The sequence below is a fragment of the Muntiacus reevesi genome, chromosome 6 (assembly GCF_963930625.1).
Source record: "Muntiacus reevesi chromosome 6, mMunRee1.1, whole genome shotgun sequence".
Lineage (NCBI taxonomy): Eukaryota > Metazoa > Chordata > Mammalia > Artiodactyla > Cervidae > Muntiacus > Muntiacus reevesi.
In genome coordinates, this window is record NC_089254.1 from 28,779,683 (window position 1) to 28,805,963 (window position 26,281).

Genomic DNA, 26,281 nt, shown 5'->3' on the forward strand with positions numbered 1-26,281 from the left:
GAGTGTAATTTGTTCCTCTTTTTCAAGTATCTTAAGGTGGGAGTTTATTGATTTTTACACCTTTTTCTTTTACTATAAAGCATCTGAAAGGAAACTGAAAACTTGATGAAGATTATCTATCAGAAACTTAGAGAAAATCATGCTTAATGGTGAAGCATTAGCATCATTGTCGTTAATGTCAGGAACAGGGTAATTATGCTCACTGTCTCCGACATTCACTGCTCAGTATTGTGCTGGTTTTTGTGATATGATTGAAGGAGAAGTAAGAAACGAATAGTGCAAAGGAAGGTGATGAACTGGGGTTCCACAGACTTGATAGTGTCAGAAAGTGTGGGACCTGGTTTCTCTGGCAATTTTCTTTGTTCTCAGTAAATGAAAATCCATTTTTTCTGATATTGCTAAAGTTAAAACATTGGTGGGTTTCAAGATTAGAGATCCTTATAGCTATTGTTAAGAGACACAGAGAGTATCACTTCTGTGTTTGTGCGGCTGGAAGGAGTTTTGAGGATTCTGGTAGTTGGCTTCCAAAGTGCTATCGTTGTTACCTTATAATGTTCACTTCAACTCGCTTAGCTGAGGACTTATAAGCTCCAGATTTTAACGTTTCTACAGAAGGGCTCTTCCAGCTTCTTTGCCACTATGACTTGGGTGTGCCTAAATTGAAAAGTCTTCAGTTCCCTTGATGCTGGTAAAATTGCAGTGTTTCTGCTGCTACAAGGAAAATGTTCCTCCTGTGTTGCCTGATGTATTTGTTGTTGTTAAGCCTCTCAGTCCTGTCCAACTCTTTGCGACCCCATGGACTGCAGCACGCCAGGTTTCCCTGTCTTTTCACCATCGCCTGGAGTTTGCTCATACTCATGTCCATTGAGTCGGTGATGCAACCAGGGAAGTCTTGCATAACTTTGACAAGCTGTATTTTTAATCACCTGTCACGTGGCCAAACTTTTGTAAAAAAAAAAAAAAAAAAGGAGGGATCAATAATGGAGAGATCACAGAAAGGCTCAGACAAGACAGTGCTTGTGAAAGGACTTGAAATTATAAATTTTCTTAAGAGACATAAACTATTATTTCTGTTGTTATAATCAACTCTTTTTAACCAAATTCTGGTACTGGTGTAAGATTTGGGACTCTACAGACCGGGTATCTTGGCCAAGATGGGAAAATATCCAATGCTGAAGTACCACTTTTCTAACAATCATGTGATAAATTTTGCTGAGAAAGATACATGTGTGTAGACTCTTACTCTTCCTTCACTCGTTTACTCAGCAAACATGCATTGAGCACCTCCTTTTCACCACCTATTCCCCAGTGGCCCTGGGGACAAAGCTCTCAACTAGACAGGCACAGACCTTGCCCTTGTGGAACCTAGAGGCGGGTATGATGAACACTGAATGTGGCAGGCATGAACTAATAATCACCTCTGCTTTTGTTACCATGTAACTACATTTTTTGGATGTAGAATATGAAAAGTAGACTAATGCTATAAGACTGGGTGTCTCAAGGACATGTTTTTATTCCTTTGAACCAACTATTCATTGTGTTTGATTTTAAGTCTCTCCAGAATGCTTTTTGCATAACCACTGCTTTTCCAACTTGAAAGTGGTGGGTGGATTGGTCTTGTGGAGGCTGGTACAAGGAGTCTTTGCGATGTGATCAGTAACAACTCAGACTCTGAAGTCAGACTGTCTGGATTTGAATTTCCCCCTCTGCCCTGTTTGGCAGTCGTGGTTAATATGCCCATGAGTCAGTTGTCTTTTACCTGCAAAATGAGATTAATAAGAGTGTTGTGAAGATTAAATGAGATAACACAGACAGTAGCCCTCCTTAGGGCCTGGTGCATCGTGCACTCTGATTTACTGTGAACTGTGCATGCTGTGGTTGTTTTCCTGCCTGCCTTCTCCATGCGTGCTGTACCTATAGGACCTTCTGCCCCTTAGCTCACAGCAGTCTCGGGGCAGTCTGCACTATTTGGTGCTTTCTGGAATGTGGTGATAGAACTAAAGGGAATCTGTTTTTGATAGTAAAGATTTGAGAGCCTCTAGTGATGCAGTATATTCACTTGCAACCAATTCCTTTAGGATCTAATGGTTTGTCGTTGACTGTCCTTTGCATAGCTGTAAAGGAAAGGGGACGGTATTGTGTTGTAATATGCTACCCTGGAATAAGGCAGATTTTTGTTGCTGCTGCTGTTAATAAGCCTTGAGTAAGACCAGAATGTTTTATGCAAATAAGCATGCTAACAAAATGACCACCTAAGAGAGTATCCATCAAACCTTTCTGACCATGATTAACATTAAGAAGTAGTTTATATCAGATCTAATTTATACACATCTGTATACACTCCAGCGTGAAACTGAAATAACTTTCATAAAGCAATTCATGTTCTTACTGCTATAATGCAGCATCCTTATTTCTTTATATTCCATGTGATTCCTTTCCAGTTCTTTCCATTCTAGGAAGAGAGACCAGTAGTTTGAAATATATTGATCTCAGAAATTGTTGGACCAGACAACTCTTATTTAGGCAAAAATAGGGATATGAATGTGGCTTCTATGATGACTCAGATGGTAAAAAGTCTGCCTGAAATGCAGGAGACCCGAGTTCAATCCCTGGGTGGGGAAGATCCCCTGGGGAAGAAAATGGCACCCACTACAGTGTTCTTGCCTGGGAAATCCCATGGACAGAGGAGCCCGGTGGCCTGCAGTCCATGGGGTCACAAAGAATCAGACATGACTGAGTGACTAAACCACCGCCACCAGGGATATGAAAGTGAAAAGTGAAAGTCGCTCAGTCATGTCCAACTGTTTGGGACCCCATGGACTATGCAGTCCATGGAATTCTCCAGGCCAGAATACTGGAGTGGTAGCTGTTCCCTTCTCCAAGGGATCTTCCCAACCCGGGAATCCAAACCAGGTCTCCCACATCTCAAGCAGATTCTTTACTAGCTGAACCACCGGGGAAGCCAAAAATTCTGGAGTGGGCAGCCTATTCCTTCTCCAGCGGATCTTCCCAACCCAGAAGTCAAACCAGAGTCTCCTACATTGCAGGCAGATTCTTTACCAGCTGAGCTACCAGGGAAGCACCAGGGGTATGAAAAAGATTTAAGTGCAGCAGTCTTCAGCCATACATTTAATCATCCTATATTCCATGCAAAAACACACAAAACAGAAAACCAACCAGTCAAAAAAAGCACTTCGTATTTAATTCTTACAATACTTTGACAGAAGCTAGCTCAATGTGACCTTTTAACATTTTATAGTCATTTCTATTCCACCGAAGATATAGACTAGATCATGGTTATGTGGATAGGTCACTGCAACCAGGAAGCTTTGCTTCTTTGTCTGGCTTTGTTATTACCTGCAGGTTGACCTGTCTTCTTGGAGTCTTAGCTCAGGAGGTAGGGGGCAGGGGGCAGTAATAATATTTATTCTGTATTAGTTAATTAATTAAATCCCTTCCTCCCACTCTACTCCTACCCCTATAGTTGTTTGAGGGCCAGCTGGGACAATGTATTTGAAATAGTTTCGTAAACTAAAGGGCTTTTTACAATTATAAAGACTGTTGGGCTATAAAATTCTGTATTTGTAATTCTTACCTCCTTTAAAAAATTCATTCTAGATTTCTCAGTTGAATACACTGATTGCACTTCTGCTGGGAGAACTTCTACCTGGAGATAGGCAGAAGATCATGACAATTTGTACCATAGATGTCCATGCCAGAGATGTGGTGGCAAAACTTATTTCTCAGAAGGCAAGTTGTAGAGATTTCATGTACTTTTTTTTTTTTTTGATTTCATGTACTTTTTGCTCTTTACTAAAAGTGGTGTTTTTGTCAAAAATATTTCTTCTCTGAGAAAGCAATTTTTTTAAAGTTGGTATTTTTGATGAGTCCAAAGAAATTGGTTGTACTTACTTTGGATACATTTCATATGGGTTAGCAAATATATTATCCTTAAAAGAGTTACCCTAAGTGATATCCCCATGGATTTGGCCACTAAGCCTCCTCTAATTCAGATCATCCAAAAATTAAGCCAGGATGTGGGAACCACGAGAAGTCATGTGTTCATTTCCGTGTTTTGTGGCTTCTTTACACTTAGGCATCTACACTTAGGCATCTACACTTAGGCATACACAGGTTACCCATTGGCCTGTGGTAACCACCTCGGTGACTTATCCCACCAATAGCAGTAAGATTGTGGGCACCTCAATCATCTCTGTGTGCCTTTGATTATTTTCTTTTTGAAGAAAGAGAAGTGTTGGCCACCCCTTGTCTTTTCCATTCCAAGCTAAATTACTTTTTTTTTTTTTTTAAGAAGTTATTTTCTATTCCTTTCAATGCATTGTTTACCTTCTTTCCTTATCTCTTTAAAAAGTTCATGTATCTCTTTGATGCCCCCAGGGTTTAATGTGGAAGGAGAATTACTCATCCTTTTTTCAAAATATACTCTTCCTTAAAATGTCAGAAATACGATCGTCTAGTGAACAAAACTGACATACCATGCCCATAAAACTACTTTTTCCAAATCTCTCTCTTTTTTTTTAAGGGTGGTAATTACCTTCATGGTTTGAGGGTATGCTTATATTGTGACATATTTTCTGTTGTTTTTCTAGTTCCTTCTCAATTTATTAAAATCAAAATGAATTTTAATTCTCTCTATAAAGTGCAAGCAAATGCTTCCTCATGTGCAAACATAAGAAGAAACACTTCTTGATCCAGGTTCAGGACAATTTCTGAATAATGTTGTTTAAATCCTAATCTAAAACTTATCCTTGCAAAATACTCTTACCATGTGTTCTCATTTTGATGATGAGCCATTGATAACTACTCTTTGAATATGACCTTGCATATTTTATCATTTTTTTATCAGTGATGGTTTGCTTGCAGCAGGAGAAGTTTTAGTTTAAAATGTGTTCTTTATTTTGTACTTAAAGAGATAAAGACTTTGTCTAATTCCTGCTCATTTGGTATGCATAAGTATGCAATGATGAGACTCAGGAAGATATCAGACAATGAGCAGATATTAATTTTGGTAACTTCAAGTGATTCCTAGGAAATCCTTGGGTCACATTGGGTCTTGAAAGAGATTGGAATTATTTTTCAAACTGGGAAAGAATGAATAGAATTGAGTAAAATAAGAAATAATGGCAATGAAAAAATACTGTTGTTTGGCCTAATGAAAAATGGAGTAGAAATCTCTAATAAAAGCAAAACAATCTTAGAATGGACTTGGTTGAAAGTGTAGTTTGTTTATACCTCTGACATGCTGAAATAATGGATTATGTGTTTTTTCCATCAGATTTCACTGATAGGAATATAGTCACAAAAGTGATCCAATCCCCTAGGGTGATTCAGTAAAGGGGAAGAAGCATTGCATCAAGAAAGTGATGTTGTTTTACAGTAATAGCCTTCTTAAAAGGAAGACTTTTATTACACATATATTTCTGATTAAGTATTCAACCATTTACATGCAACTGCAATTTGCAGTAGCATGCAAGAGATTTCCCTTTTGTGAGATTTTTTAGGAGTAAAATGTGACTCAGCAGAGTTAATTGATAGGTTACATTTGTGGCCTTAAACTTCTCAGTATTTGTGTAGTGATTGCATGATGTTTTCAGGTCGTCAATCCCCAGGCTTTTGCTTGGCTCTCTCAGCTCCGTCACCGGTGGGAGGACACCCAGAAACACTGTCTCGTAAATATCTGTGATGCCCAGTTCCAGTACTTCTATGAATATTTAGGAAACAGCCCTCGACTTGTGATCACGCCTCTAACTGACAGGTAACAATGATAAGCTGGAGTTGGATGGGAAAAGCCGAGTCAAAAGAAGTCCCCTAGCATGGGTAAAGATATCTTAAAATAATTATTTTCAGATGGCTGAAAATAAAGGATAGCAGGAAAATGTGGAACAAATAGGGAAACTCTATGAAAGCAGTATGGAAATGCATTAATTGAGTGACACAGTGTATGTTGGTGTTAGAGACAAGGAAGAGAACCAAATTAGAAAAGCATAATGACAGGTGCTATGTGGTAGAAACATCATGAAATCATCGGCCATTAATATGGCTCAAGGCAGCGTCTTTGATCTCAGAGTCTATTCATTCTGGTTATTTATGGCTGACACCCTGATATCAGGATTTTAAACCATTTCTCCCACTGCATCCTTTTGCTGAAAGTGTTAAAAGAAGAATTGACTATGATAAATTCATTTATGAATTTACATATAGTGAAGGAAGAAAAGAGGGAGAACAGGAATGGTTCAGCAGATACAGTACTTATGAAGCACTGTGCTGAGGATGCTCCCAGGATCAAGCAGGCAGGATTCCTGCTCTTACAAGGCACACACTCTAGGGGAGTGTGGCTTGTGAGTGCCTGTGAATAGAGAGGAATGGTAAACAGATTAACAGGGCTGTGTTAGGGGGTAATACTTTTGGAGTCTTGTTGTTCACTCGCTAAATCGTGTCTAACTCCTTGTGACCCCGTGGACTGCAGCACGCCAGGCCTCCCTGTCCCTCTCCATCTCCCAGAGTTCACCCAGGTTCATGTCCATTGAATCAGTGATGCCATCCAACCATCGTATCCCCTGCTGTTCTTTTCTCCTTTTGCCCTCAATCCTTCCCAGCATCAGGGTCTTTGCAGATGAGTCGGCTGTTCGTATGCTATGACAAAAATAATACAGGCTGATATGTTAGAAAGTATCTTGAAGGGAGAGCCTGCTATGGTTTATGAGAGGACAGGGGAGCCAAGGCTCAAATGTTGACAGGGAGCCAGCAGGCAAACATCCTGGGCCAGACAGTTACAGGTGAAGGCAAGTACACAGTTTCTAAGATGGAAAGGAGCTTGACTGCTTCCAGGGATAGATGCAGAGCCCAGCGTGGCTCAAGTGTGCCAAAGGAGCAAGGGGTTCTTAAAAGTTCATTGCCACTTGACTCCAAGGTAATAGAGACACACAGTCAGAATGTTGTGGAGATAAGGATATGTCACACCGACCTGAAATTCTTTGTTAGTATTCCAACTTCTGCTGAATTATTTGATGGGAGAAAGCATATTTAGTCTTTGGCATTAATGAAAGAGAAATCAGACCTCGAGATCATACTAATGTTCCCAATTACCCAGTTATCACCATGCCACATAAGCTACCTGGGAATGAAAGTGCAAACAGCTTCAAGTCTGTCTGTCGGGCTGGGGTGGTAATGGTGGCCCTGGGAGATTGGTGGAATTCCCTTATTAGCTTTGGGATTGTTCTTAAACATATTAATCTACTTGTGACTGTGTCATTGATAAAGCATAAGGCTTCTGTAATTGTTTCTCTAATTCAGTTCTCTTTAACTTGCCTCTAAAGTCAGTGTTCACTATCTAGTTAATTTATGTACTGCTTTCAGTGTGAGAAATTAAAATTTGTAGCCTGACAAAATCACTTGTATCATCAAAACTGCAAATGCCTAGAATGAGCTGTATCCGTGCCACTGTAAATAGAGAAGGATAGAGGATACAGGACAAAAGGGAAGAGGCGTTTTAAAGTCTGTCAATAGTGAGGACCAATAGCATATTAGCTTTCCAATTTGAAAATCACTATGAGGTTTATTTGGAAGTAAAAAGGAAGATTAATATTCCTTTTATAGAGTGAATAGGGCTATATAAGATGTTCACATTATGTACATTCCTCTCCCGTTTCATTCTCGGGATTATTTATTAATAGTTTACATTAACACAATGATACCTTGCAAATACTCCCCTTATGTCCTGTTTGGTGTTGACCTTCCCTTGGTGCGGTAGGCTGGAAAAATATCGTCTCCTTCTCCCCTGTGTGGGCGGGTTTAGAGACCCAGGTCACCCAGTTTGTAACTGAGAGACTTGGGCTGGAACACAGGTGGACTGTTTCCTGGGGTGCAGGCTAAGCTGCTGTTACAGAAAGACCCGGAATACAAGGGCTTCAACAGCATGGAAGCTGGGGTCTCAGTTGGGTGACATTCTCGAGGAGGGTGGTTCAGCAGTATTGGTTTCCTGGTGGCCAACATGCTACACATGGCTTGAACACATGTTTCATTTCGTGGAAAAGGGGAAAAACATCTCAAAGGAGACATCCTAGGGTGTGCATGCTCATTTCGGTGCATATCACACTGGTTGGAGCTTGGTCACCTGGCTGCTCCTGGCTGGAAGGCAGGGAGAAAATGTCGTCTGTAACATATAGGTGATCGTAGGTCCAGTGGAACTTGGTGCCACAGGAAAAGAGTGCTAGGGCATAGTCTGCACTAGAAAAAGTGCTCTAATTCCTAGGCCAGGGATCTTTCAAGTCCATATTCATTGTAAGATGCTCTGAAATGTGATGGCTGTAAAATAGAGGAACTCTTGCAATTTCCATAAGTAATTACTTCAGTTTGCATAGTACTTTGAATTTTTTAAAGCATTCATCTTTGGCTTTCTTAGCCATTCATTGCTTTCACCAGTTGGCCACCTCATTGAGTTGGCTTTCTTAATATAACCCTATAATAAACCTCATTTTATGGAGGAAAAAACTGAGGCAGGTTGCTGTCATAAATGCAATTTAAGGTTAACATTTGATGAATGGCAGAGCAGACACTGGTCCTGGGTACCCCCACTAGACCCACTGTCTGTACTGAAACAAAGATAATTCATCAATCTGCAGAAACCCCATGTTAGTCCTGGCCAAGTACTAGTGTTCCTTCTTTTACAAGTGTTAAATTCTGTCTTAGCATATTTTTCTTTAGGCTAAGGACTCTGAATCTTTCCTGCAAAAATAAGTATTATCATAGTCTAAACACACGTAACAACACATTCGAAATAATTCCTGAATATGTTTTAATGTGATAAATTGTCTTTGTCATATTTGCTTTGTGCAGTGAAATAGGTACATATTATCTGCATACTTTGTATTTATATATATTTGTACATCTCATCTCTTAATGTATTTATTAAAATGAAGTGTTTAATTCTTCATCATCCAAGATTCCTATTTTTCTTTTATAAACAATATTTTGAAATGTTGTCTGCCATATTAATAGTATGTTTGCCTAGAAATATCAGAAATTCAAGAGCATTACAAATTAAGTGTCATTTGTATTCAAATACACAGCTCTTCGGAAATGAGATAAAGCAATGTCTTTTTCTCTATTATTTTTAAACAGCCAACCTGAAATTAAATTTGATAAAATATTGACTCTTACCATGAACAAAATCAGAGGTATGTCAACATTTTGTATTACAGCTACATTCTGGACCATAGCTTCTTAAACTTAAAAAAACATTGCATTGTCCTTCACCTTTTCTTAGGAATCTCATATAAAATTGTAATACTTGTGTTTTCTTTTGCTTAAAGGTGTTACATTACTTTAACTCAATCCCTTCATCTCACCATGAGTGGGGCTCCAGCTGGCCCGGCTGGTACAGGGAAAACAGAAACCACCAAAGATCTTGGCCGCGCCCTTGGCATGATGGTTTATGTATTCAACTGTTCAGAGCAAATGGACTACAAAGTAAGTTATAAAATGGTACAGCCTCGTAGTATTATTCCTCATCTGGAATGATTCAAACTAATACCTTAAAACTCTGTTAATAAATTCTTAATGCCTCACTCCATCGTTTAGTCCATAGGAAATATCTATAAGGGGTTGGTGCAGACAGGAGCCTGGGGCTGCTTTGACGAGTTCAATCGAATCTCCGTGGAAGTTCTGTCAGTGGTGTCAGTGCAAGTGAAAATGATACACGACGCCCTCAGAAACAGGAAACAGAGGTGAGTGGCATGTGGCTTCTTCCTGTTGGTCCAAGTAGAAAGAGCTCCGTGCAGCAATGGAGGAAACCTCACCTCCACAGTCTCTGACTGCCTCTCCCTGTCCCATGAGATGGATAGAATGAGAGTGACTGGTTAATTGTGAAGAATTATTTTGAATAACCCCCCATGTCTTTGCAGTGGTGTTTGAGCATTGAATACAAGAAATGTGTATCACATTACTTTAATTGCTTAAAGAATAAACACTTTCTGCAACACTGAATCCCATCATCAATTCTCAGTCCTGATCTTACTTGACCTTCTGGCAGCATTTGACACCATCTTTCCCTTCTACGTGATACACTTTCTTCACGTAGGTTCCAAGATCCCACATCCTCCCAGTTATCCCTCATCCTCAGGGCTGCTCATTTGCTGATTTCTTTTTGACTATAAAATGAGGGGAAGCCTAGTATCCAACTCATAGATTATCATGAGAATTAAATGCAGAGCACTTGGGCAAGTGCCTGACACATAGCACCATGTCAGTGTTATTGTTCAGTTGCTAAGTCATGTCCAACTATTTGTGACCCCATGAACTGCAGCATGCCAGGCTTCCCTGTCCTTCACTATCTCCCAGAGTTTGCTCAAACTCATGTCCATCGAGTTGGTGGTACCATCCAGTCATCTCATCCTCTATTGACCCCTTCTCTGCCTACCTTCAGTCTTTCTTTGCATCAGGTGGCCAAAGTATTGGAGATTCAGCATCAGTCCTTCCAATGATTATTCAGGGTTGATTTTCCTTTAGGATTGACATTCCTTTAGGACGTTGCAATCTTTGGGTCTCTTCTTTTTTCTATCTCTATTCATTCCTTGATCATTTCATATAGTCTCATGGCGTTCAATGCCATGTCAATGGTACTGGCTACTGGCTGCCCAGATCTCCTTTCTCTGATATCTAGACTTACATAGACAATGTCAGCGATTGTCTTGGGGCATCTTAGGACTCAATTTGAAGTCTCATTGGCCTGTTGTATTTAATAGATCCAAAGTCAAAATCTTGGTCCTTGCACTAACACTTGCATTATTAGTCATCTTGTCCCAGTAGAATACACCCTCACATTCTTCCAGTTATTTGGGTCAAATAGATCTAGAACTTAATCACTTCATAACTTGATGCCACACTCTGAGAGACCGAACATGAGTGGTACTTAGGGTTTGATGGATTCGTTTGGGAAATCAGTATTGCAGTACCCAATTGTGGTTTTCTTCATACCATTTTTTGTATAAATTGCCATCTCATGTATCTGGCCTACCCTCTGATGCCCATTTTTAGGGTATTTTGCTCAGCTAGCTTTTATCCGTAAAAATGTCAGTCTCCCATTAGGGAAGGATCATCCAGTCCCTTGAAACTGTGAAGGAACTACAGAAGTTTCCAGTTATTTTAGATACATCTGAATATTTCTACCTTGTAGGAAAATTCTCAGTCCTTCTGCCACGTGGCTCTGGGAAAAGTTTCCTGTGACCAGGTGTCTGCTGCCTTGCCTGCCCCTGATCTAATGGTATGCTACAGAAGTGAGGTTATTCCCCTGTGATTTCCAGACATTTGATTTAGCGTTTAGTCAAATCTCCTTACTCAATATAACCCAGATGCCTTTGAGGCCACCCTTTCTTACAGAGAGTGAAGTAACTGACCAATGTAAGGACTTGTGAAAATTCCCAACCAGGGTCTCCTCCATCTCTGTGCATATATGTGAGCTGGTCATCCTCATGCTGGCCCATGTACAGACTGCTAGGTTCCTTCATGATTTCCTGAGTTCTATGACATTCTCTTTTCGTTTGAGGATTTGAGAGATGAGACCATGCCTAGCCACAAAGCCTTCCAGCATCTTGCTGTCTCCCCCCAACCCCGCACCCTGAGGTCCCTGCCCTTGACTCGTGGCTGTCCCTGCTGTGAGTGATGGCAGAACGCTCAGCCACCCACCTGTCCTGCTTCCATAGCTGCCTGCCAGGCCTGTCTGCCTTCCCCAGCCCAACCCTCTGGGAATGAAGATTTCTCCATTTGTACCTTGACTATATACAGTCCACCTCCTTGTCTTTGTCTGGCATCTAAGAAACAGTCCTAAAATTGGCATTCTCTTATCCCTCTTGTATTTGATGATGGAGGCCCAAGTCCTTCACCACTTCAGCCCTGCAGTTGCTCAACAAGAGAAAGCCTTATATGTGTTTCGTTTGCTGCTATTGTTTTTCAGTCGCCCAGTCGTGTCTGACTGGTTCCAACCCCATGGACTGCAGCACACCAGACCTCCCTGTCCCTCACCATCTCCCGAAGTTTGCCCAAGTTCATGTCCACTGCACTGGTGATGCCATCCAGCCATCTCATCCTCTGTGGCCCTCTTCCCCTTCTGCCCTCAATCTTTCCCAATATCAGGAGCTTTTCTAATGAGTCAGCCGTTCGCATCAGGTAACCAAAATACTGGAGCTTCAGCATCAGTCCTTCCAATAAGTATTCAGGGTTGATTTCCCTTAAGATTGACTGGTTGGATCTCCTTGCTGTCCAAGGGACTTTGAGAAGTCTTCTCAAGCACCACAGTTCAAGGGCATCAAGTTTCGGTGTTCTGCCTTCTTTGTGGTCCAGCTTTTCACAGCCGTACGTGACTACCGGGAAGACCACAGCCTTGACTAAACAGACTTTGTCGGTCCGTTTCGGTAATGTCTCTGCTTTTCAACACACTGTCTAGGTTTATCATAGCTTTTCTGCCAAGAGGCAGTCGTTCTGATTTCATGGCTGCAGTCACCATCCTCAGTGATTTTAGAGCCCAGGAAGAGGAAATCTGTCACTACGTCACCTTTTCCCCTTATATTTGCCATGAAGTAATGGGGTCAGATGCCATTAGCTTAGTCTTTTTTTTTAATATTTAGTTTTAAGCCAGCTCTTTCACTCTCCTGCTTCAGTCTCATGAAGAGGCACTTTAGTTCCTCTTCACTTTCTGCCATCAGAGTGGTATCATCCACATATCTGAGGTTGTTGCTGTTTCTGTTCATGATGTTCTCACAGCACGTATACTGGAGTGGTTTGCCATTCCCTCCTCCAGTGGAACTCTCCACTATGACCTGTCTGTCTTGGATGGCTCTACATGGCATGGCTCATAGCTTCACTGAGTTACACAAGCCCCTTTGCCACAGGACAGTGCTCCATGAATGGGCTGTTTCGTTTACCCCCATGGGAAAGTTTTTCCCTTTAGCTTGTCCTTCCATTTGGTTCCTACAGGCCTTTATGTTCCATCTCCCTGGCCTTCAACAGCCCAAGCTTTCTGAACATAGCCGTAGTCGTAGCTAACATCTGTTCAGTATTTACCATGCTCCAGGCACTGTACAGTCTCCCCTAGTGGCTCAGTGGTCAAGAATCCGCCTGCCAAGGCAGGAGACATGGGTTTGATCCCTGCGTCGGGAGGATCCCCTGGAGGAGGAAATGGCAACCTACTCCAGCATCGTTGCCTGGGAAATCCCATGGACAGAGGAGCCTGGCAGGCTACAGTCCATGAAGTCACCAAGAGTTGGACATGACTGAGTGGATAAGCAGGCACGGACATAAATGCAGACACTTAGCCATTTATATGTACTTTTAGCCATTTATATACATAATCTCTTTTAATCATCATATAATCCAATAATATTATTTTTATCTTCCCCGCCTTTTGTATTGGATGCGGGAATGGAATATGCCTAAAGTGATATATCTGGTCTCTGAATGCTCCCAGTCTGGCCCCAGAGCTAGCTGTCATAAGCACTACAGTATTCAGAAGTATCTGACTCTGTGTGACCCCATGGACTATAGCCCTCCACACCTCACTGTCCATGGGATTCTCCAGGCAAGAATACTTGAGTGAGTTGCCGTGCCCTCTCCTCCAGGGGATCTTCCCAACCCAGGGATCGAACCCGCAATCTCTTATGTCTCCTGCATTGGCAGGCGGGTTCTTTACCACTAGCGCCACCTGGGAATCCCACCTCTCAATGGTGGTCAGTAGATATTTGTTGAATAAGTGGGAGGGAAGGAGAGAACAAGGTAATGACTGAACAAAAAGTCCCTCCCTTCTCTGAGCTGGATATTCTCCATCTGTACCACATCACATTCAAGAAATTGCAGCCCATGTTGAAGTCAAAGATGGCATCACCTTTCATTAACTGATAAAATAGTCAAGTCCTCATTTTTATATTCTTGCACACTGTGGCCATGCTAAAATACAAAGGAATACTTGCCATACTTGTAATTCCTTTGGGGGAAGGGAGTGTATTTTTAATAAACATGCTTCAAGATATTCAAAATATGTATGCTTATGAATTTTAAAGAAAATTACACAGCATAAACAGCTTCCTAATAATAATTTGCATTTTGCAGTGGTTTGCATTTGTCAATGTGCATTGATATTCAATGAACACATTTAATTCCATCAGCATTCTTCTTCTGGTAGATTTGTATTTCTTGGCGAAGCTATCATACTGAAGCCATCAGTCGGAATATTTATCACTATGAACCCAGGATATGCTGGTCGAACTGAATTACCAGAAAATCTCAAAGCTCTTTTCAGGCAAGTGTTATGCTTTGTGGTTTAGCATCTGGAGCGCTCATGCCACCTAACGTTGCTGGTTTGCACTGTTAAATGATTTGTTTTTACTCGAGAATTTCTATGGAAAACCCCTTATTGTTTCTTTGGGATTCCTTTATAGAGAGAACTTTCACCATGATAAATTAACTCTTGTGAAATATGAAATCAGGCCTCAGAATTGTTACATAAAAGTTACATGGTACATTGAACATTTAATACTAGCTCTTATTATATTCATAATAAAACAATTTTATTATAAACATAATTTTCACAAAGTACAGACTATTTGGAAAATATGAAACTGAATAAAAAAAAAATTACAATTTTATCACCTAGAAATATGATTGTTGTATTTTTTCTAGCCTCATAGTTCCTGTTTTATGAGTTTAAATTATTAGATTAGGCATGATTTTCATTTAATTCTCATTTAATGTGTTGACATAAGTAGTTTGTCATATTACTGAAAATTCTTTAGAAATACCATTTCTTTGTAGCTCCAAAATGGGCTCTCCCTTGCCTCATCCATAATCTTCTTAACCATTCCCTATTGTCTGACATGGAGGGCTTGTGTTTTTCTTTTCAGTTCTTCATGATCACAAAATAGCAGACTGTAAACATCCCTTCACATGAAGCTTATTACCCAGAATAGATTTCTACATGTAGAATTATTTGGTGAATGGCTGAAGTTTTTACTGACATCCTGCTTTCCAAACATACTCTGCCGGTTTATACACTTATGGCAATCTGTCAGAGAACTTGTGCTGTTGCATCTGAACCCATTCTGCTTAACTCATGTTTTAAATCAACTTTGTTTCCTGCAATAAAATGCACCCACCTAAGTATCCAGTTGGTGGAAACACTACACTACAGTCAAGATGTGGAATGTTTCCAACACCCCTGGACGTTCTCCTGTGCCTCTTTGAAGTTAATCCCCCATATCACTGATGTCCTTTCGGTGACTCAAGGTTAAATTTGTCTTTCCTAGAGTTGACGTAAATGAAACCATGCTGTATGTACCCATTTGTATTGCCTTCTTTCCTTGAAGATTATGATTTGGAGCTTTATCAGAGTTATCCAGTGCATCAGTAGTTTGTTCTTTTTTGTTCCTAATGAGTATTCTATTGGAGAGGCATACTTCAGTTTGTTTATCTAGTCTCTGGTTGATGTATGTCTCCAGTTTGGGACGATTATGAATACAGCTGCTATGAACATTCATGTACAGTCTTTGTGTGAATACATGTTTCTTTGGGGTGGATATCTATGAATGGAATTGGTAAGTCAAATGGCAAATGTATGTTTGAGTTTATTAAAAGCTGCAAATCTGTTTTCTAAGATGGCTGTACCATTTTATACCCTCACCATCAATATAGAACAATTGTTCTACATTCTTGTTAAAATTTGCTATCAGTCTTTTTACTTTTAACCAACCTAATAAATAGGAGGTGATATATCATTGTGGATTCAATTTGCATTTCCATGATGGCTAATAATGTTGAGCATCTTTCCATGTAACTTACTGGTCATTCCCATACCCTCTTGGGTGAAGTGTTGTATTCTGCATACAGTTTCTTTGTTGAATACACACATTGCAAGTATTTTCCCCTCAATTTATGACTTGCTTTTTCATTTTCTTAATGGTGTCCATCAAAAATAGAAGTTTTAAATTCAATGAAATATAGTTTACAATTTGTTTCATGGTTTTTAGAAATATCCTGGTTAAGACCATTTGACTCACGACAGGTTGCAAACTTTTTCCACTATGTTTCTTTTAGAAGTTTTTTTTAAAAAAAATAGTTTTCATATGACTCCCTTCTTTTTTGTTAATATGTCAAACTATATTCATTGATTGTTCAGATGCTACACAATTCTTCAGTGTTACATCCCTGAGATAAACTCCACCTGGTCAGGAGTTATTATTTTATCTGTGTTATTGGATTCAATTTATCACTATTTAGTTGAGGATTTTAAAATTAGTGCCATGAGGGATGTTGGTCTGTAGCATCCTTTCTTTTCATATCTTCATCTGGTTTTGGACCCAGGTAATGCTGACCCCATGAATGACTTGACATTTGTTCCCTTCTCTGTTTTCTTCAGAGTTTTGTAGGGTTGGTATTATTTATCCCTTATTTGATAGAATTAATCAGTGAAGCCTTACATATACTTGGGCTTAGATTTTTCTTTGTTGGAATCATTTTAGTGATCAATTCAGTTTCTTTAAAAGATATAGATATTTTTTCTTGAATTAGTTGTGATTTGCATCATTTAAGGGATTTCTCCATGTTATCTAAGCTGTTGAGTTTATTGGCATTAATTTGTTCCTAATATTCTCTTATTATCTCTGGTAATGTCCTGAAATCTGTGTCTGATAAGGGTAATTTGTATCTTATTTCCATTTGTTTCCTTGATGAGCTGGAGGTTTATCAGTTTTATTTTTTAAAAGTTCTTCCATGTTTGTCAGATGTGTCTTTGTTCATGGTCTACCTTCAAAGTAATATACTACTTCACATAGAATGGAAGAACCTCTGTAGTTTTAAGTGTGATTTCTTTCGACTCTATCAAGCTTAAAATTTGCTTGTCCATCCATCTAGATGTTTAAGCATATTTCATTTGTATTTTCTTTTAATTTTTAGAGTATGACTTTTTAAATGTACTTCATCTATTAAGGTCTTATTTTGGTAGGTAACATGAAATGAGTATTTAAACAGAATTCTTTTCCCTATTATTGAGTTATTCTAATACCCTTTAGTGAATGTCTTTGTTTTCTCATATAATAGCTTTCTCTCCAGCAGTTTTATAGTGCAATTTATTGCAATAGCAATCTTATAATGTCTCTTTTTCCTTGAAAAAAAATTCTAGAAAATAACTGTCCTGGAAATCAATGTTAATAATTGCAGAATATTTCCATTTGAAAATTGTAGATCTCTCCAGTTTTTTTACATCTGTATTCCAGTTCATCTTGTACAGGTTTTCATTTGGGTCTTCAAATTTGGAAATTATTTTGTGAAGTCTTCACAAATTTGGCTTAAATAAGTGCAGCATCATTTGTGTATGGGACAAGTATTGATCTCAGCAAAGTGTGAAGGACGATTGAGTGATGCCTGTGGTATTCATGAGTGGAGGCAGCATGCCTGAGCCTTAAGTATCATGGCTCCACTGCTTACCAGTCGTGTGCTTGTACCGCCCGGAACCCTAGTTTGCACCTCAGTAAAGTACAGACAAGAACAGTTGAGAGAATTAAGTGAGAAAGTGCAGAAAAGCTGTAGCATCCCTTATGGTACGCAAAATACTCTTTGAGTATTAGTTGGCAGTATTTGTGGAAGTACCAGTTAAGCAAATTTGCTAGCCGTTTCTGTCCTGTACTTACTTAGATACTGTGGGGGAAATTGTGGAGCTACTTTAGGTAGAAGTAGTCCATAACACAGATCCAGAGAGACTCGGGAATTTTTAGGATGAAAAATTAGACATGCACACAATAGACCGTAATAATATTTATAAAAACAGATGGGTAAATATTACTGGGATACATGCTATAAAATACATGCTTTAAAAAGTCTAAGATTCAGGCTTATTTACCTGTTTACTCTAGCTCCTTCTTGGCACTGAACTTCAGTTGAGTAGAATTTTTTCAAATGTTGCTTTTAATGGCACTTGTCTTGTGAGGACTTTTTGAAAGTCCCCCACCCCCAAAAAAGGGAATTTGAAAGTTATTTTTCAGTAAGTTTTCATCTTAAAAATCTGGCCAAGCTGGCCACAAGCAGTGTTGGGAATGACTGGTATGAGCTTAAAAGAGCTGATGATTAACTTGTCATGAATTTTGTGGGGTGGTTGTTCAGTACAGATACTAATAAAAAGCTAAATTATATAAACTTTTGATTAAATAGCATCTATGAAAGACAAAGGTGATAAACATCCAAATTCATGATTTCCTAATTAGTTTCCTCTATTTTAGTAACACTTACGCTGTTAGGTTACTTGTGTCTGTTGTGCGTGTATGGTGGCTGCAACCTCATTTTGTGTTAGCTCTGCGTTCAGTGATACTGTGTTGGCAGATGAAATCAGCCATGGTGGACATACTGATTCTTTGAAAGTCAGCAAGTGCTATTTTTTGGAGAGTCAGTTGTTAACTGTCTACCAGCACAGCACTGGCTACAGATAAAGGCTGACCTCTAGCACAAAACATCACTTATCTTTCTGCAGTGACAACTTAAAATGGAAGTTTCCTGAACGTGCCCACAGATTTCCCTTCAACTCCTACATGTGTGCTTCTGAAATTTTCAGATTTTCCGCCTTTGTCTGTGTATCCAGTAGCTCCTGGGCATTTTTTAGTTGAAGTGAAGGGTCTTGTTACCTGAGATTGACAGAGGTAATTGTGACCTGCTTGGGAATGACTAGAATGTGGGTATGCATTAATCACTTGGTTTCAGCAATTTGTACTTATTTCCTTATCACATTTTAAAACAAAATTTCATGTTTACTTTGTAGACCCTGTGCCATGGTGGCCCCAGACATCGAGCTAATCTGTGAAATCCTGTTAGTTGCTGAGGGTTTTGTGGACGCGCGCTCATTAGCCCGCAAATTTATCACGTTGTACACACTCTGCCGGGAGCTCCTGTCCAAGCAGGTGAGGGTCTGTTGTTACTTTTTCCTGCTTGTTAAACCCCATGAAAACAGCTTCCGAAGTATGGATGCTGGGCAATTTATCACTCATATTACAGTTAGACGTTCAGGAATAGTCTTATATTTTCCCTTAAATTTTGAAAATCTATGCTTTACAAGTTCTTCATTTTTAAAAAAATTAAACACATGAGACAAATTTGAAGGTTTTGTATGTATTTAATACAGTTTTATCAATGGGGTATGTGATTGTTTTTTAAATGTTATCAGTGCTATAATTAGATATGAGTTTTATGATGCCTCTCTTTCTTGGTGGGAATGTTATTTTCCAGGGAAAGCTGATTTTCTGAAGAACTCTCAAGAAATGTTAAGTTAAAGAGTTTCTCATTTTGTTGGTAGTTCTTTCTTTGAAGGTAGAGTTGGCTTTTTTGTGTTTATTTTTGCTCTGCAATTCCCTAGCCTCTGAAATGGGCCAAATTAATGTATACTTTATTCTCCAGTCAGTAGCTTCTTGCTGTTTAATTGAATCTGCTGATGGGTCAAAAAAAATGGCATCTATATCAACATCACCATTTTTAAATTTAGCTTTGTGGTCACCTTTGACTTCAGTCTTTTGGTGATCTTTCGGTAATTCCTAGTGATATTATTTTGTGGTTTTTCCCGGGTGTAAGTATTAAAATATCACAGTTACAACCATACACTTACTTATACTGCCAGATACACTCATTTCAAATTACCCATTGTTGGAATGAAATTTAAAGTCTGAGAGGCAAATGCATGTGGAAAATGTTGATGACAGTGTTATATGAAATGAAGTAGTATACCAAACTGTAGATGTGATCTATAGCTTGAGTATATTTTATTTGTTATATTGTGTGTTTTATGTATAAAGTGACTGGAAAATATATTGTGACTTTTAACATTTGTTTCTGGGTAATAAGATTATATTTTAGAATTTTTCCTTATTGTTTGTGATGACTTTTTTTTTTTTTCAGTGAAACCGTTTTAATTTTATAATGGAAAAACATCAGAAGAAATCAGTGTTACTGGATCCAGGATACATGTAGTCACAACCATACCGTATTCCCAGTACCATACTTAAACATTTAGTGCGCATTTCCTGTATTCAAGTAATAAATTTATTGCTGCTGATGATGAAGGGGGTAAATACAGAACAAATGAAACACTCAGATTTGTGTCTTAAAAAGATCTATTTAGGAGATTTAGTATACACGACATAAAAATTAGAAAGAAATGGAGGATAAAGAAAACTTATCATAGTTTCAAGGAAAAAGGAACCAGTATTTACAGAACAGGAACTGTGTATTATCTTTATTATCTTAACAGAAACACTATGAACTTAGTCTTATTCATTCTATTTTACAGATGAGGAAACTGAGTCAATTACCTATCTGAAGCTCATGACTAATAAGTGGTGGGAACATGATTGAATCCAGTCCTTTCTAATCCTATCTAGGACACCAGCAGCCAGTTATAGAAGGAAGATGCTGGGAGTAAAGGCAGAACAGGCAAGGAAAGAGTTTTCCAACTCAGAGAAGCCTCAGGGAGGGAATGAGGTGGAAGAAATTCATCCGGGATAGAAAAGCTGAGTTACAGACGTGATCCTGATAGTTTTCTAAGCTATGGGATTGGATTCTAGAAAAATCAGTAGACATTTTTGACCAAAGGAATAACATAATGAAAATGATGAAGATTATTTTAGCAGTTGTTTGCACTGTTTAAATGTTTAGAAGTGTCATCAAGTCATCTTTAAAAGAAAAATTGAAATATAGTTGATTTGCAGTGTTGAGTTACTGTTGTACAGAAGTGATTCAATTATACACACAAGCACGCACACGTGTGTATATAATCTTTTTCATATTTTTTCCATTATAGGTTACTAAAGGATGTTGATGATAGTTGTCTGTGCTACAGTAGGACCTTGTTGTTTATCTATTTGATATGTAGTCATTTGTGTCTGCTAATCTCAACTCCTAATTTATACTTCTCCCTCCACCCCTTTCCCTTTGGGTAACTGTAAGTTTGTTTTCTATGTCTGTGAGTCTGTTTCTACTTTATAAATAAGTTCATTTGTGTCATATTTTAGATTCAGCATGTAAGTGACATCCTGTGAGATTTGTTTTTCTTTGAGTTACTTCACTTAGTATGATAATCTCTCAGACCATACATGTTGCTGCAAATGGCATTATTTCATTATTTTTTTATGGCTGAAGTATTCTATTATATAAATGTATGTACACATCTTCTTTATCCATTCTTCTGTCAGTGGATATTCAGTCTGCTCCCTATATTTGTTGTAAATAGTTCTGCTGTGACGTACTAGTATCTTTGAAGTACATGTATTTTTCATACATTCTCTTCTTTAATAGTTTTACTGCAGTGACTTACCCCCTCCCCAATCTCTGTGGCCTCCAAATGTTGGTTCTTCCCCCTTCCTTCCCTCCTCAAGCCCTAATTCTTTCTATATCAGTGGCTTTGAAGTGATTTTTGCTGTGACCCACAGTAAAGCATACTTTTTTCTGTTGAGACTTAGTATACACATACGTGCATACACACACGCACCCAAATACAACCGAAACAAAAATCTTCATCAAGCACTTCTTACCGTTATTGTTTGCAGTGCACTGTGGTATTTTTCATTGCATTATTTTCTATTTTAATACCAAGAAAAATGATGGTTAAGACCCAGTACATTGGTTTTATTATCTACTAATGAATGGAAGGGCATATTTATGCTTCCGTGTGTTGCGCCACTGCTCTCAAGGCAGTAACTGGTTTTACTCCAACAACCTTGTAAAGTGGATGAATACTTCCATCTGCCTTCTTATAGATGATGATAGTAAGACTTGGAGAGGTTAAATGACTTTCCCTCAGGCATAGCCAGGAGACTTTAGAGAGAAGGGTTGTTTCTGTGTGGTTGTAGGTAGAAGGCCATTTACAAACAACCACTCAGCTGATGCAGAATGTCTTTCCTGAGGCCCCTGCTCCGTGCACCATGCTAGGACCTAGAAGGCAAACAGTCAACATGGGATCTGTGCTCCAGGAGCTCAGAGCCTGTGAAGAAATCTTGTGCAGAGATAATGTAGAAGTCTCAAAGAGGTGTCGGTTTAATCATTGAACGTATTTTAAGAATATTTTATTGGGGTAAAGTTGATTGACAATGTTGCGTTAGTTTCAGGTATGCAGCAAAATGAATCTGCTCTACTCATATCCACTCTTTTTGCGATTCTTCTCCCATATCAGCCATTATAGAGCATCGTGTAGAGTTCTCCGTGCTGTGCAGTAGGTCCTTATTACTTATCTGTTTTATATACAGTAGTGTATATGTCAATCTCAATGTCCCAGTTCATCCCTCCTCCACTCTTTACCTCCAGGTAACATCATATGATATCACTTATATGTGGAATCTAAAAAAAGGGTTCAAATAAACTTAGCTACAAAATAGAAATGAAGTTACAGATATAGAAAACAAACTTAACAGTTTCCAGGGGGTAAGGTGGTTGGATGGATAAGTTGGAAGACTGGGATTGACATATTATATATGCTACTATGTATAAAATAGGTAATTAATAAGGACCTGCTGTATGTTGTTGTTTAATTGCTAAGTCATGTCCAACTCTTTGTGACCCCATGGAGAGTACCTCACCAGGCTCCTCTGTCCATGGGATTTTCCACTGGAGTGAGTTGCCATTTCCTTCTCCAGAGGATCTTCCCCACACAGGGATCAAACCTGCATCTTCTTCACTGCAGGCGGATTCTTTACCACTGAGCCACTGAATAAGTATACACAGGAAACTCTACTCAATACTCTGTAATGATCTATATGGGAAAACAATCTAAAAAGGAGCAGATACATGTATATGTATAATTGAATCATTCTGCTGTATGCTTGAAACTAACACAATATTGTAAATCAGCTGTACTCCACAATAAAATTTTTTTTTGTAGAGAGAGAGTAATGAGGGAGATTAGAGATCCAGGGCCGGGAGGAGATAGAATAGCAGGGCTCCAGATGGACAAGAGGAGTGTGCTTGTGGTTGGAGGTAAAACATGGGAGTAATTGTACCTCTGAGTTGGCAAGTTTATTGAAAGAACAGAGGGAGGCAGGCAAGTGGAGCCTTGGGCAAATACTGCAACTAAACACCATGGAAAGAAGAGATTTGCTGACAGAGGCAGAAAATCAGTCAAAAGAAGCAGGACAGTGAAGGAACATGATTTTTAAAATTTCAAGGAGGGGAGAAAAATATTACTTTACATCATCAAGACATGTGTTTAAGTGAATTCTTTTCTTTTAGCTTTAAACTCTTCCTTCTGGAATGAGAATCTGAGTCCCTCATAAAGTTTTTGAAAGAATGTATCTGTGTTTTGATTTTAGGATCATTATGACTGGGGACTTCGTGCTATTAAATCTGTCTTGGTTGTAGCTGGCTCTCTGAAACGAGGAGATAAAAATAGACCTGAAGATCAGGTACTGCAGTGCTAATATGATTTTGTTGAGTGAATAACTAAATGGCTCCGTACAAAGAAAAGTGTATGTATGGATGGTGGGTTATACATACCACAACTTTTAAAAAGGATCACATCTATTTTTAATACAGGATATTTTGAGGACTGGCATTTCTTACATTATACAAGACTACAAGTATTTTTGAGTAAAAGGATATGAATATATGAAAGAAACTGTGATTTTATAAGTGCTTTTGAAATATCAGCCACAAAAAGTATTTGGACAGTCATAAATAATTCAGTAATCACTGATTTTCTCTGAAGAGCATTTAGAAAATCTGATTGAGTTGGGATATTAATCCTAAAAATGTCAATGAAGACATAATCTAATGGAAGAAAGTATGTTCATTTCATGGGATGAACAGGAAGAAAGCAACAGGAAGGATGCTTGCCTGACACCAATGAAATACTTAACTGGTTATTTAGAGAAACAAGGGAAAATTATTTGTTCTAGTTCTCTGAAAAATACCGTTGGTAGCTTGATAGGGATTGCATTGAATCTATAGATTGCTTTGGGTAGAATAGCCATTTTGACAATACTGATTCTTCCAATCCATGAACACGGTATGGTTCTCCATCTGTTTGTGTCCTCTTTGATTTCTTTCATCAGTGTTTTATAGTTTTCTATGTATAGGTCTTTTGTTTCTTTAGGTAGATATACTCCTAAGTATTTTATTCTTTTTGTTGCAATGGTGAATGGTATTGTTTCCTTAATTTCTCTTTCTGTTTTTTTCATTGCTAGTATATAGGAATGCAAGGGATTTCTGTGTGTTAATTTTATATCCTGCAACTTTACTATATTCATTGATTAGCTCTAGTAATTTTCTGGTAGAGTCTTTAGGGTTTTCTGTGTAGAGGATCATGTCATCTGCGAACAGCGAGAGTGTCACTTCTTCTTTTCCTATCTGGATTCCTTTTACTTCTTTTTCTGCTCTGATTGCTGTGGCCAAAACTTCCAACACTATGTTGAATAGTAGTGGTGAGAGTGGGCACCCTTGTCTTGTTCCTGATTTCAGGGGAAATGCTTTCAATTTTTCACCTTTGAGGGTAATGCTTGCTGTGGGTTTGTCATATATGGCTTTTATTATGTTAAGGTATACTCCTCCTATTCCTGCTTTCTGGAGAGTTTTAATCATAAATGAGTGTTGAATTTTGTCAAAGGCTTTCTCTGCATCTCTTGAGATAATCGTATGGTTTTTATCTTTCAATTTGTTAATGTGGTGTATTATGTTGATTGATTTGCGGATATTAAAGAATCCTTGCATTCCTGGGATAAAGCCCACTTGGTCATGGTGTATGATTTTTTTTAATATGTTGTTGGATTCTGTTTGCTAGAATTTTGTTAAGGATTTTTGCATCTATGTTCATCAGTGATATTGGCCTGTAGTTTTCTTTTTTTGTGGCATCTTTATCTGGTTTTGGAATTAGGGTGATGGTGGCCTCATAGAATGAACTTGGAAGTTTACCTTCTTCTGCAATTTTCTGAAAGAGTTTGAGTAAGATAGGTGTTAGCTCTTCTTTAAATTTTTGGTAGAATTCAGCTGTGAAGCCATCAGGTCCTGGGCTTTTGTTTGCTGGCAGATTTCTGATTACAGTTTCGATTTCCTTGCTTGTGATGGCTCTGTTAAGATCTTCTATTTCTTCCTGGTTCAGTTTTGGAAAGTTATACTTTTCTAAGAATTTGTCCATTTCATCCAAGTTGTCCATTTTATTGGCGTAGAGCTGCTGGTAGTAGTCTCTTATGATCTTTTGTATTTCAGTGTTGTCTGTTGTGATCTCTCCATTTTCATTTCTAATTTTGTTAATTTGGTTCTTCTCTCTTTGTTTCTTAATGGGTCTTGCTAATGGTTTGTCAATTTTGTTTATTTTTTCAAAAAACCAGCTTTTAGCTTTGTTGGTTTTTGCTATGGTCTCTTTAGTTTCTTTTGCATTTATTTCTGCCCTAATTTTTAAGATTTCTTTCCTTCTACTAACCCTGGGATTCTTCATTTCTTCCTTCTCTAATTGCTTTAGGTGTAGAGTTAGGTTATTTATTTGGCTTTTTTCTTATTTCTTGATGTAAGCCTGTAATGCTATGAACCTTCCCCTTAGCACTGCTTTTACAGTGTCCCATAGGTTTGGGGTTGTTTTTTCATTTTCATTCATTTCTATACATATTTTGATTTCTTTTTTGATTTGTTCTATGACTTGTTGGTTATTCAGAAGCATGTTATTTAGCCTCCATATGTTTGAATTTTTAACAATTTGTACGGAAATACAAAAAACCTCGAATAGCCAAAGTAATCTTGAGAGAGAAGAATGAACTGGAGGAATCAACCTGCCTGACTTCAGACTCTACTACAAAGCCACAGTCATCAAGACAGTATGGTACTGGCACAAAGACAGAAATATAGATCAATGGAACAGAATAGAAAGCCCAGAGATAAATCCACAAAACTATGGACACCTTATCTTTGACAAAGGAGGCAAGGATATACAATGGAAAAAAGACAACCTCTTTAACAAGTGGTGCTGGGAAAACTGGTCAACCACTTGTAAAAGAATGAAACTAGAACACTTTCTAACACCATACACAAAAATAAACTCAAAATGGATTAAAGATCTAAATGTAAGACCAGAAACTATAAAACTCCTAGAGGAGAACATAGGCAAAACACTCTGTGACATAAATCACAGCAGGATCCTCTATGACCCACCTCCCAGAATATTGGAAATAAAAGCAAAACTAAACAAATGGGACCTAATGAAACTTAAAAGCTTCTGCACTACAAAGGAAACTATAAGTAAGGTGAAAAGACAGCCCTCAGATTGGGA

The 26,281-nt window shown here is 38.5% G+C and overlaps 1 protein-coding gene across 4 annotated transcripts in view; it reads left to right on the plus strand.

The window, feature by feature from the left end:
- Positions 1–26,281, plus strand: part of DNAH11 (dynein axonemal heavy chain 11) — a 353,143-nt gene that overhangs the window by 120,082 nt on the left and 206,780 nt on the right. For 3 of the 4 annotated variants that reach the window (XM_065938805.1, XM_065938808.1, XM_065938809.1), the window contains exons 31-37: positions 3,619–3,750; positions 5,616–5,776; positions 9,333–9,489; positions 9,601–9,746; positions 14,192–14,308; positions 18,809–18,947; positions 23,337–23,429. In XM_065938805.1, the coding sequence (XP_065794877.1) occupies positions 3,619–3,750; positions 5,616–5,776; positions 9,333–9,489; positions 9,601–9,746; positions 14,192–14,308; positions 18,809–18,947; positions 23,337–23,429 (945 nt within the window). Of the gene's footprint in view, positions 1–3,618; positions 3,751–3,895; positions 3,902–5,615; positions 5,777–9,332; positions 9,490–9,600; positions 9,747–14,191; positions 14,309–18,808; positions 18,948–23,336; positions 23,430–26,281 lie in introns of all 4 variants that reach the window. The other variant, XM_065938807.1, reaches the window with a different exon arrangement.